Source organism: Anastrepha obliqua, chromosome 3 (genome assembly GCF_027943255.1).
Source record: "Anastrepha obliqua isolate idAnaObli1 chromosome 3, idAnaObli1_1.0, whole genome shotgun sequence".
Lineage (NCBI taxonomy): Eukaryota > Metazoa > Arthropoda > Insecta > Diptera > Tephritidae > Anastrepha > Anastrepha obliqua.
Window position 1 is genome coordinate 133,976,442 of NC_072894.1, and position 13,195 is coordinate 133,989,636.

General features: G+C 32.7%; 1 protein-coding gene across 1 annotated transcript; it reads right to left on the reverse strand.

Annotated features, from left to right (window-relative positions):
- Nucleotides 1–9,941: 9,941 nt before the first annotated feature.
- On the reverse strand, nt 9,942–10,522 carry LOC129240220 (52 kDa repressor of the inhibitor of the protein kinase-like). The gene is made up of 2 exons (XM_054875873.1): nt 10,432–10,522; nt 9,942–10,327 (listed from the first exon to the last, which is right to left on the reverse strand). The coding sequence occupies exons 1-2, from the start codon at nt 10,486–10,488 to the stop codon at nt 10,076–10,078; spliced, it is 309 nt and encodes a 102-aa protein (XP_054731848.1). The 5' UTR covers nt 10,489–10,522; the 3' UTR covers nt 9,942–10,075.
- Between the last annotated feature and the right edge of the window lie 2,673 nt (nt 10,523–13,195).

A 13,195-nucleotide genomic window follows, 5' to 3' on the forward strand; every position in this document is an offset into this window, starting at 1 on the left:
TCTGATGACTTTTTCTAGCTATAGCATTTTCTTCCATATAACATTCGATATTTCTTTTATATGAGGAAAATGTATGACACTACTAGCAAAAAAATTATAAAAATCAGCGCGACTTGCGAGCCATTTAAAACTTTATTCTATTTTAATTCAATAGGCCATACAACTGTGTATCCGAATTTTGACCAAGAATTATAATTAAACATTTTGAAATTTTCATAAGAATATGTTTAATTTGTGGATTTTTTGTTTTTTTAATTTTTAAAAAGTGATGGTAGCAGAGGAAGACCTCCTTTGTGTTGGAAAGATCAGGTAGAGAAGAACTTGGTTTAACTTGGTATTTCCAACTGGCACCGATTAGCATGAGAAAGAAACGACTGAGAACGCAGACTAAAATACAAGCAGAGAGTTTCAGACAAGACTTGGGAAATAGATTCCATTATGTAAACGCCTCGGGATATGATGTTTTCACAAGTAGAAGCTTGATTTGCTGGACTAATCTGGTCACCCACAGATTATTGGGCCCCTTTGAATATTTGCCAGAGGAGGAATAGGTATAAATTTCTCAGTGCTTCCATTATGAATATCCCGCATTTCAACAGTTGCGCTTTACCATTTTAGAGACCATCTTTTTCGAGAACAATTACGCACAGTCTATAGTGGATATCTAAGATAATTGATATGTACCGGAAAATTCCTCTCCAAGAGGATCCAATTCATGCTTAATCAGCCTTATGTTGCTGACGTCCTGAATTGTTAAATTGAATTTATTGTTTTAAAATAATTGCAAGGTGTTTGGAAAATAATGGAAATTCGCATTCGAAAAGGCTGTTATCTTCTAAGTGCAAACGCTGACGTTTTCTCAGATATGTCTCTGATTTTTTAAACCTTTGTTGGGTCTTTTGCTTGTTATTTTATTTCAACAGGAGATAGGAAATGCAGGAGTTACTGTCAGCATGTCAGGCACTTGACAATAACCATAAATTATTTGGGGCTTTATAGCCCAAAGGCAACCCCTTCGCAGACACACCTTTTGAGAGTCCACATATGCGAATGAATGTCGAGGTGTACATACATTTTTACGACTAAAAGGTTTTGATAGAATTAAAACGCGGATATAGTGGCTTTTGCTGGCTTCTAACAGAAGGAGACCGCATAATTATTAAATATATGTAAATAGCAATACTTTCAAAGCTAACAAAACACATACGAACTTATATACAAATATGTGTATTAGAGTGCGTCAAAAAGTAAATGGTTCTTATAAAATTTATTATTCCACAAAAATATTTCGGAAAATTATTAAGATTTCCATGAGTTGGAAGACTTCAAAATACCTGTAAAATCGATTTTTTTTTGTTATGTAAATAAATATTTAAAATTAATTTATAAAATGATTTTTCCTAAAATCTCCTCAGACTACAGATAGAAGAGTTTACCCTAAAGAGATTTGCTTAAAATTTTTATTAAAGGAGCAACAAAAATGAGATGTATTTCACTTGTAACTCTCCATAGGCTCTATCTAATGTAAAACTTAATATTTTTTCGAGATATATTTGCAAATGTCTTAAAATATTAAGGCTTCTAAAATTCCCACCTAAAAACAGATCCGATTTTTTTTGTTTTTTGTTTGTATCAAAAGTGATGCACCCTAATGCACTCGCATATGTAATTTTGTAATTTTGTCTACTCAAATATGTCTATGTATGTGCGTACCTTTAACCAAAATCGCCTCTGAATGAACAAATGAGCGAATTCATAATACAATAAAATAAAAGCGAGTCCTCCGGAAGGGATGACATGGAAGCAGTGATAATGAAGCCTCAAATGTATGCTTGTTTGGTCAAAAAAACTGAAGGAGACGACAACGGCAAACCCACAAATTCACTTTCCACAGTCTCCACCACTAACGCCAACGACCCGACCAACAGACATCTCATCAGCGACAAGTCAAGCGCTGTTGGCAGCAACAGTTTTCACCACCTTGCAGTTAGCTTCGATAGCTGTTTTCTTCACTAACCCAAACAGATAAGTGAACCTTTATATATAAAAATATGTCTGAGCTGGCATGTATGTATGTCAGTGTGTATGAGCCGCGGGTTGTTAGCAGCATTTGCGCTTTTGTTGTTTTTGCATATTAATTATGCTTATGAGATAGGCAGAAGCTGTTGTGGCAGTTGGAAAAAGTTAAGTTATGCATATGTGTGAGTATGTTTAAGTATGTATGGATATGCAGATATGTTGGCGGTCATGTTGGGTGTGAAGCATCAACACATTGTTTGAATTTTTAATTTGCCACTAAACAAAAATATTTGGCGCACTCTCGCGCACGGGCAACAAAAGCTGGGGCTCTTTTTGTTTTCAACAAACGAAGAAATGATGGTGAGGGACAGACAGGGAATGCGTGCGATAAAATGAGCGATCCAACGATGATTTGTGGTTTATGAGCTGGAGTAATTGAAAAGGTGGAGTGTTGCAATTTAAAGTTCATAGAAATTCATTTTGTTGTTGCATATTTAAAAATATTACGGCTCGCTTTTAGTGAAACTGAACAGATGGCGAGTTTAAAGGTTATGCTTTTGTTTAGCTAACCAATATCGGATTTGTTATGTGCAAATGTTATCAAACATTTTTTTCTCCAAACGCTATTCTATTTGAATTTTATATTTTTAATATTACGAATATTTTGGATAAATAATTTTACACCACCTTGAATTAACATTACCATTAGAATTTTTCATTCACACATCAAGCTCCTGTTGTAAAGTTTTACTTAAGGGTGGTCTAGAATTTTCAAAAAATCGTTTTTTTTAGTTTCGAAAGTTTTGACTTTTAAGAATATACTGTCAAATTTTTGGAAGGATATTCCCAGTATTTTTTATTCTACAGGCGGCATCAATGAAAAAAACTTTAGACTCAATTATCTCAAAACTACTTTTTTCGGCCTGGTGTTGTCAAAACAAAAAAACTATTCAATCGAATCATCTTAAATCTTAGTATAGTGTTCACAACATCAATGGCTATCGGTTGCACTAGAATCATATTATTTTTTCAATTATTTCGTATTTTTTTTATTAAAAAACTGGACAAACCTGAGCTTTAAAGCGTGAATCTTAAAACCGCGCCATTTTGTCAATTTTTTTTTTTCAATTCAGTACGGGACATAGCTACAGTCATACTGATTAATAATGCTGCAGGTTTTTGTGGACAACACCGTCCAGGTCCAATTTTTCGGGAGGGTCAACTTCAGCCCAATTTTTAAAATGTTTAAAATTAAAATAAAAAATTTGTTTTCATTTTTGTATGTAAAAGAAGTTCATTTAACTTTAAAGCTTTTAAGTTTAAAAAATTTAAATATCGTTCTTCATTTTTTTTTTTTGTAAACTCCTAAAAATACAGGTACCCTAAATTTTCGAGCTCTAGACCACCGGGACCCCTTAAGAAACAATGAGGGACTAAGTGTGGAGTGAGTGATTCCTTGTCAAGTGATTCAAGTATTTTGGGCATAGGCGTTAATTCTTCTAAAAATTGGTAAACTTGTGGGCTTGAGTATAATAGGAAGTAAGAAATTAAAAAAAATGTATTAATTTTTAGGTATTAAATAAATTCTGGTAAAGAATTTTAAAAAGAAATACCAGAGAAAGGGTACGTTTTAACAGTTAGAAAAATATATAAGGTAAAATATACTTCCTTTAGGAAACTTATGTAGGAATCATAGCAACCCATGATTGTAAGAATCATAGCAAACCATGTACATATTGTTCAATCGTTATTCTTAGTTTTCATATGTATAGTTAGTTGAAATAAAGCAACCGTAGCATTTACAAGTGCGTTTCCTTTTTTCCCGGATGTATAAATGTATATGATAACCTTACAACTTATTTTAGGAAAACGTATTTATGAAAAAAATATTGTTTATAATAAATTGAAAATCACTTACCAAATGTTTTAATAATATAGGAGACTAGAGAAAGAGTACTTTTAAGGTAAAATATACTTAAAAAAAGTTTTTAAGAAACTTATTTAGGAAAATTTTTTGGGAGAAAAAATTTATTTTCATAATTTTCGAAAAATAAGACTTTTTTTAGGAAAATATTGTAATAATTTTTGTTATTCCGAATTTTTGGGAAATTATTATTTTTTATTTTTGAAAATCACCCTCCCCTCAAATTTTTTTCTGATTTTTTCTTAATAATGTATAAGACTAAGAAAGAAAGATTTTAAAATAAAATATACTTAAAAAAAGTTTTTTGGAAAAAATTATTTCCTAAACTTATGCTAAACTGTTTAAAAAAATGGTTTCCTTCATTTTTTAATATGAAAACACTTTTTAGGAAAATAATAATTTTCTCTTATTCAAAATATTTGGGAAAATTTGTTTAATTTTTTCTTCACTCTCCCCTCAATTTCTTTTTTTCAAATTTTTAAAAATAGCTGAGATAGGGAAAGGGTATTATTAAGATAAAATAAATTTAAAAAAAGGTTTTTAGGAAACTTATTTTAGGAACATTTTTTAGGAAAAAATATTTTTTTAGAAATGTGTTATGTTTTTAAATTAAAACATTTTTTAGGAAAAATTTTTGGAAAAAATCTTTTTTTTTTTTTGAAAATCTTCCTCCCCTCAAATTTTTTCAGATTGTTTTAAAAATAGCTGAGACTAGAGAAAGAGTACTTTTAAGACAAAATATACTTTATAAAAAAATGTTTAGGAAACTTAGTTTAGGAAAAGTTTTTTTGGGGACATTTTTTTCATAATTCTTTCATTATTAATAATTCAATTAGGAAAAAAAACTTTACGTAAAATTTTAACAAAATTTGGTTTTCCAAATTTGAAAATTAGCGCAATTCAGATTTTCTCCTTACTTTTATTTTAATAATGACTGAGGCTTTGCTATAATTCTACATAAAAGTTTACGGCTTTTTCGTTATTATTAATTTTATATTTTCATCGCATGCAGTCAAAATCTTCCACTTCCACTAAGTAAAAGTCTCTTCCGTGTAATGATACCCAATTGGGTTTCAATTGTTTCAAACCGATTGCATACCTCTACATAATTTTACTTGTTTTTTGCCATACAATTACCAATACTACTTCCACCGATCTTTCCCCTGACTCTCAACAAGAAACCAGAATGCCATTGAGAAAACCAACGATTATACCACACAAGTGGCAGTTTTCCATACCATTTGAGGCGTTCGTATCGAAATGCACATAACCACAAAGTAATTACATTAAAAGTGAGAGCAAATATGAGTGCCTTACTTTCAGTTAAAACATATGCTTTCTGGTATATAATTATGTATGTAGTTGGAAACTTTCAGCGCAGTTGGCTGTTGAAAAATCATTAATTACACTTGAGTGAAGTTTAGAACTATTTGTTTCTTTTTGATTTTTGATTTTTGGTTTTTTTTTACTTTTTAGATAATACAGATGAAATAAAACTTTTCCTACAACAATCTTTGTCAAAAGCTGATATGCAATCTGATAACAGCCACATTTGAAACAATCGATTTACCAGGGATGAAGCCATGGTTGTGACAAATTTATGGGGAACTAAGTCAAATTGAATAATTTCAGCAAACGATTTTTCGCGTTTCTACATTTTGTGGAATTTCTGGGAGCATTATATTTTTTTCCCCCAAATTTTATACAACAAATTGTATAATTAAGTATTAAACTGTATAGAAAATTAAAAAATAATTCCTGAGTATTGTGAATTGAAGTCTTGAAAAAAATAAAGCAAATAAGAGCTGTTATTTTGATAAAAGATCAATGGTTTCTTAGCTTGTGTGGCTTGTAGCGCCGTCTTGTTGAAAATGAGCGTTGTCCAGATCAATACCATCCAATTCCGGCCATATAAATTCCGGATAATTTTCATGCATTTCAATGACCCAATCTGCCAAGATACGACGTTGTTGATGATCAACCGGCTTGAGTGCTTGTGTTAAATGGACTTCATAAGCCTTAAGCGGTGTAATGACGTTTGTGGAATGTGTGGAATTCCAAAGAACGACGAGGAATGGACAATCCTGGGTTTTCTTCAACACTTTCGGCTACAACAGCAATATTTTCAGCTGTTCTTGAGCCACGTGCACGGGTTTTATTCCTCACCAATTTCTGTATTGCAGTCCGACAAGGTGCTTCACGATGACAGAAAAATGTTCGAGTTTTACAAACCGTGTCTCCCAAATTTTCACCATTTTTATAGTGAATTTTAATAATTTCAATGCGTTGTTTAAGCGCATATCGTTCCATTTTTATTAATGGCGTAGTTTCTACTTGTCAAATATCAAAAAATGACAGCTTCAAAAGTGACATCTACCGAAATAGCGGGCTATTCAAAATAACACCTGTTATTGGAAACCCCTTTAAATACATATTGTTTTTTGATTTCTCTACCAAATCTACGAAAAAGTGTATTTTTCCATATAAAAAGTATGTCACTTCTAAATGAAGATTTTTTAAGCAAACGAATATTTCCAACTTTTTTTCAATTCATATAGGTTCTTAAGAGTGAGAGTTAAGTATTGAAATTTATTTATTCTTCATATATTCTATTCAAACTACCCTAGTACAAATTTAGTAAAATCTTTAATCCGGAAGCGCAAATTTTTAAACTTTTGTCAAATTTCTGCTGCTGTCAAATCTCTGAAGGAAATATTTTGCATTGCTGTAAAGCCTAAAAATCTCGTGCAAATCCACTTAAACAATTTTTGCAAAGAAATCCGCGGCCGTAAGCGTGACATGGATACATTTTTAAAATAAATGTATATTTGTTTTTATTTTGGTTCCGCCACGGAATTGCTGTCTTCATTCAAAAATACACACATCTTCGATAATGTCGCACGTCTTTGAGTTTACAACTTTATTTAGAAGAGCGCTTGTACATACTCATCAATGAATGTCGATATGTGTGTATGTATGTAAACATGAAGTAGCCGGGAGGAATGGTGAGCAACGGGATGCGCTGTTCAATCACAGTGATTGCTTATTGAGGCGAGAGGTCGTTTAACGTAGATAATGGCGTCAAATTGTGACTGACAAAGGCGCATAAAGACAAACAAATATATTGTAAAGACATAGAGCCGAATATGTGTATGTATTTATATACACAAAGGCAGAGAAAAAAGTTACACAAAATAGACAAAGCGACAAATAAATGGCCCGAGGGTGAATAAAAGGGTGAAAAGCGAATTGTTTTGGAGCAAAGGAAGCTATTAAATAAAATATAACACAAACACAAGCAAAGCAGGCCATGAAAGACAGAAGAAAGCTGCTATAAACAGCTAAAAATAAGCTATAAACACATGAAACACATGTGTAAGAAGGGCGAAAGAAGGTTAAAAAAATGTGTAAAATATCGAAAGGAAAAAATATTTTCAAAAATTGGCTGATTTAGTGCGGAAATTGAAAATCCCATAGCGCACACACGAATTCGGCAAATTCATGTGCAGAAAAAATGTTTTAGCATCCTAATACAATGCCACACCGCACACAACGACAGCGAGATTAGCATACATTTAGCCAAATGCACAAGCATATCCCCAGGCGCATTCATCGCCATGTGTGACCGTTCGCATTTGCTTGGCCGTTTGCCGACTATTTTCGCACATTTATTTTGGCAATTTTTTTACTTAAAAATAAACGCCCTAAAAGGGTTAAAATGTCTTGGCTTTGTACTCTTCGTTCGAGTCTTCTAAATAACAAAAATAACCAAAATAAAGCAGGAAGGGTGTCAAAAAATGATCGCAATAAAATTTGCGTAAATAGCGTAATTTGCAGTGAATGCTTATGTGCGAGGAACAGTCACATAAGCATCATTGTATGCGTACATACGTATGCACATATTTTGTTCGTGTAGTTACAGTGGCAATGCGCAAATTTAGCAAATTTATTTATGGCAAATTTGCGTTTTTTTATATGAAAACTTCGGGGCGGCCTAATGCTATATAATTTGGTTCGCAAGTTGAAAGCTACCAGCCAAAATACAGACATTTTTAAAATTCTTTTATTTATTGAAAATTGTGTGGAATTTAACTTCGATTTAACTTTTAATTCAATTTATGGGAATTAAAGTTTTGTAAATAGAAAAATCTATTATAGCAAAATAACTTTAACTACGTAACTAAGTAGATGTGTAAAGAAATGTATTGATTTAAAGAAAGTATTGTTTGTTATTTGAAATATATTTATTTATTTTATCATTTCAAGCTAGACATCCAGCTTGTAAAACGATTGTTTTCTTTCTTGTATCTTACATACTATGTACAAGCGTTTTTATAGTAATTTTTGTCAATGCAAGCCAATAACAATTTTTCGGTGTTTACTTACATATGTAATATGATTCTAGCATTCACGCGCCGCACATAAAATAATTACGTTAGCTATGTTTGCGTTTAGTTTCAAGTGTAATGAACCTTTTAAGAAATATGATACTCTATTTAAACGGCACAGCAAAGTGAATGCATAAGTGGACAATAAAATAAAAACCAAAACAAAATGTTTATGAATATTAATGTTAAGGCATATCCGACTTATAATCATACTACACCTCCCTTCTTCGGAAGAATGCTCATACAACTTTTTTTTTGTTCTTTTACATTGAATTGTTGAAATAAAAATATGTACATAAGAGTAATCTTAATTTTATATACATATATGTATATATTGTATTAATTTTCTAAGTTTAGACGCGTCTTTAAAACTACTTATTGTTGATAAATCTTAAGCCTATTTTTGTGAACTATTTGTTCTTTTAAAGATAACTTATCGACTATAGTAACATTATTTTTATTATCTATTGCTTTAATGGTATAAGGCCCACAATATTGGGGTTCCAGTTTATGGGCCACTTCATTCCTAAGTAAAACTAAATTGCCTATGCTAAAATTGTGATCTAAACTATTTTTATCATAACATGTTTTTTGCTTAATTTTAGCTATGTCTATCATATTGCGAGCTCTTTTATGTGCTACTTCTAGCCTAAATTTTACTTCTCTAGCGTAGTTATCTATGTTATATAATGGAGTAATTTGGTCTACATTTTTGAACTGCTGAAACATGTTTGGTGTTTTTCCAAAAACTAATTCATACGGACAATAGTCATGTACTGTAGAAGGAGTGGTGTTAAAACAGTATGTGAAGCAGTGGCGGATCCACGGGGGGGGGGGGGTTTTCGGGTCCGGACCCCCCCATTGGAATCATGCTCTAAAATTTTATGTTTCAATTCTGTATGAGTCAAGTTAAAAAAAACAATATTTTTTTATATGCATTAGCAGTTTATTAAATTTTTCTTCCAGTTTTAATTTATTTTATAATAAAAACAATTATAATACGACGGACGCAATTCAAAATTTTGAATAATTACACGGGCCTGCGTAATTTCATTTTTGTCCAATTTCTAAAACGGCTACGAGTGTCTCTTGAAGTTTTTTTTGTGCTGAAAACGAATTTGATCTTGAAAATGCTCCAGCACGTCAGAACTTTTGGCAATTTGTGGTTAAATAGTCAAGAAATGCCGATTTTGGACATCTTTATGAATTTTTTTTGAGTAAGGTAAATTTTTTTTTTTATTTTCCACAACGGAATCGCAAAGTAATACTCTGTAGCTTTAAAATCCATTTTTTAAAAGACTTCTAGGATGAATGAAAAAAAAGTTATACTATTTTGAATTTAAGACTTTTAGACATGCATAACAAGTTTCAAGCGAATTACATTAAATTTTCGAAAGATCGTCCGCCATATTGGATCAGCCATTTTTAATTTTAAAAAACTAACACCAGATTTGTAATCATCGACACCAATGTCGAACATACATAGTTTTCTAAGAATCTGTTGCGCCATTAAAGAGGGCGTTAAGAAAATGATAAAATGTCCAAAATCGGCATTTCTTGACTATTTAACCACAAATTGCCAAAAGTCCTGACGTGCTGGAGCATTTTCAAGATCAGATTCGTTTTTAACACAAAAAAACCTTCAAGAAGCACCATAGCCATTTTAGAAACTGTACCTCGCAGGACTGTGTTATTAAATATCTTTTTGACAAATCGATAGATGATGAACAATATACAAGAGGTTTTAAACACTTTTAAATTTTCGAGGCTTCTCAAAAAACTTTCTGAGAATTTCCTCATCAGTTAAATCAATGCGATGATGGATGTTCAAAGATGCAAGACCGTTGAGACGCTCCTGTCCCATTGTGTTTCTCAGATAATCCTTTATCCTTCTTAAGGTCGAAAACGATCGTTCTGGAGTTGCTGTTGTCACAGGTAACACTGCCAAAATTCGCAACATTTTGTTGACGTTTTTGAAAGTTTCATTATTCATGATCTGAAAAAATTGCTTCTGCTTAAATTCTCAATAGAAATATTTATGTACCTTATTCTGTTCAAATCCACAGTTAAATTGCTTTTTCTATATTAGGAGCTACTTACTGATAATGCATCAAGTGAATTTTCGATGTTCTGATTGCGGATTCGTTGTCTCCACATTTTGACTTCTGAAATGAAATTACTCTCGGAACAATCCAATACTTCTTCGTAAAATAGGTAAAGATCGGCGCATTTTTTTTCATCAAATTCTTGTTTGAGAAACAGCTGTCCGACACTTTGAAAGACTGTTTTGTGTTTTTGAAACCGACTCTGGAGATGACAAATGTACGTATCGAGAAATGGAATGTAGAATGCGATTTTGTAGTATTCTTCAACTGTTTGCGTTTCAATGTTGCAACGGTATTTTTGTCCTGGGCATCGACGAGGCGTTTTCATTTCAATTTCGTATTTAGAACAAATTTCAGAAACTTTTTCATAAACAATGTGGAAGCATGAATCTACGTTTTCCCGCTTTTCCTTGAAATCATTCAAAGCATCATCAGCCAATTTTGTTGCTTCTCCTAGATCTTGATTCTTCAACTGCAATTCTCGACTTAATGGTAGAACGAGGGAATTAATCGATTCCATTATTTGGCAGGACATTTGAAATTCGACTGTGAAAATTGCGGTCAAAAGTTGAGATGCTGTGCGTGAAGTATCTCGATCCTTCCATGTTTTTATTTCTTCTAACGCTTCAATAACAGACGGTTGAAGTTCGACGTACGTTGATACAGCTTCATGAGATTGAGCCCATCTTGTAGGACAGATAGACTTCAATTTTTTTCTACTTTTTTCACTTTTATTCGTCATTTTGGCAATTTCGTTCTTCAAGATGCTTTGTCTCTTGGGCCAGTGAAAAAATGCTTCAATTGATCCCACAGTCCCCAACGCGTTTTCAATACTGGTTACTTCGCAAGCTGCATTAATTGTTAAACAGAAGCTATGTGCAGCGCAATGCACATAAATTGCAAGAGGAAAAAATGATTTCAAATAAGCCTGTGCTCCGTGAAATTCGCCACTCATTGCTGGAGCTCCGTCATATCCTTGGCCATACATAAAAGAACAATCCACGCCGATGTCGATCAGGTAATCCTTGATAGAATTCGCTAAAGCTTGTCCAGAAACGTCAGTTACAGTTACCTTCTAAAATACCCCGGACCCCCCCCCCTTTATGAAATCCTGGATCCGCCACTGATGTGAAGTATTGTAGCCACTCATCCCAGTCATTTTTGTCAATCGATATGTAAGATCTTACGTATTGATTGAAAGTTTTATGTGATCTTTCTATTACTCCTAGTGTTTGGTGGTGGTAAGCAGTTGAATTAATTTTCTCTATTTTTAGCAATTCACATAGCTCTGTTAGTATTGAATTTTTGTATTCTGTACCCATGCCCGAAATGAACGTCTTCATTGGACCGTAGGTAAGAATAAACTTTTCAAATATTGCTTTCGCCACTGTCTTGGCGTTTTTGTCTTGAATGGGTATCGTGACTAAATATTTTGCCATGTCGCATATTATTGTGACTGCATAAGTATTGCCATTAATTGTTGTAGGTAGTGGGTCTATTGTGTCTACAATAACTGTATCAAATATACCTGTAGGTGTTGGTGTTATAGTCATGGGGCTTTTTAAATGCTTTGTTATTTTGGTTTTTTAGCATTTTTCGCAAGTTTTTACGTACTTAGCAACATCTTTTGACATTTTTTTCCAGAAGTAATGTCTTTTAATTTTCATAAGTGTTCTGAAAATTCCGCAATGACCGCCTTCTATAGGGTCATCGTGGTATCTTTTTAGAATGTCCATTACAGTTTTAGCATCATTAATGTGGGTCACCTCATTCAGTAGCGCTACTTTTACTTTATTTAATATCATATTGCCCTTATTTTTAAAATCATTAATCGAGACAAATTCGAAAATTTTCTCGCTAGGTGCCACTTGTAAGTTATTAATGCCATATTTGTCGGCCACTTCGTCGAGCCTAGAGAAGAATTGTCCTAAGTCAATTTTCCCATTAACAAATAAGTCATCAATTTTTATATATGCCATTATAGATTTTCCTCGTTTGACGTAACATCGCGTGGGTGTACTCTTTAATTTATTGTATTTCCTGACGTCAGTGTTATTAATTGGGACATATATTTTGGGCTTATCATATGTTTTAATGTGCTGCTGTGTAGTTGGATTGCTGTTATTTTTCGACATTGATCTAGTCATTATTTTGTATAAATTTTGATTCTTTTCATTTATTTCTTTTAAGTCATTGATTGTAATGCGAGACAAAGCGTCCGCGACGTGATTATCTTTTCTAGCAGCTACCAATGAATTTGCTTATCGCATCGTTCATATTTGTAAAATGGCCAGTTTCCATTATTAATTTGACTTTTTCAATGCTGCAGTTTTTGGTCTATGCTTTTACTGCAGTTTGTGTCGAGTATTTGCTTGCGAGTTCTGCCGACAACCCATCTGTGATATAGGCATTTTCTAAGTTTTTTGTAAGAGCTTCTATCTCATTACAATAACTATTAGCTGGTTTGTTGTTCTGTCTGATACTCATTATTTTTGCAGCTAATACTTCTACCGATTCTCCTTTAACTGACCTGTTAAGTTTTGTGATTATTTCAGAGATTGTTGTTTCTGTGTCTATGAGATTTCTGGCATTCCCTTTTAATTTTGTTTTTATGAGTGAAACAGCAACAGTTTCGTGCTCACCCTTGATCACTTTAACTAATTCTAAGGAATCTAAGAATGACCGTAGATTTTCTGGTTTACCATCGAATTCAGTCACTAGCTTTGCAGCCGTGCTGAGAAACTCCACAACTGTTTGTG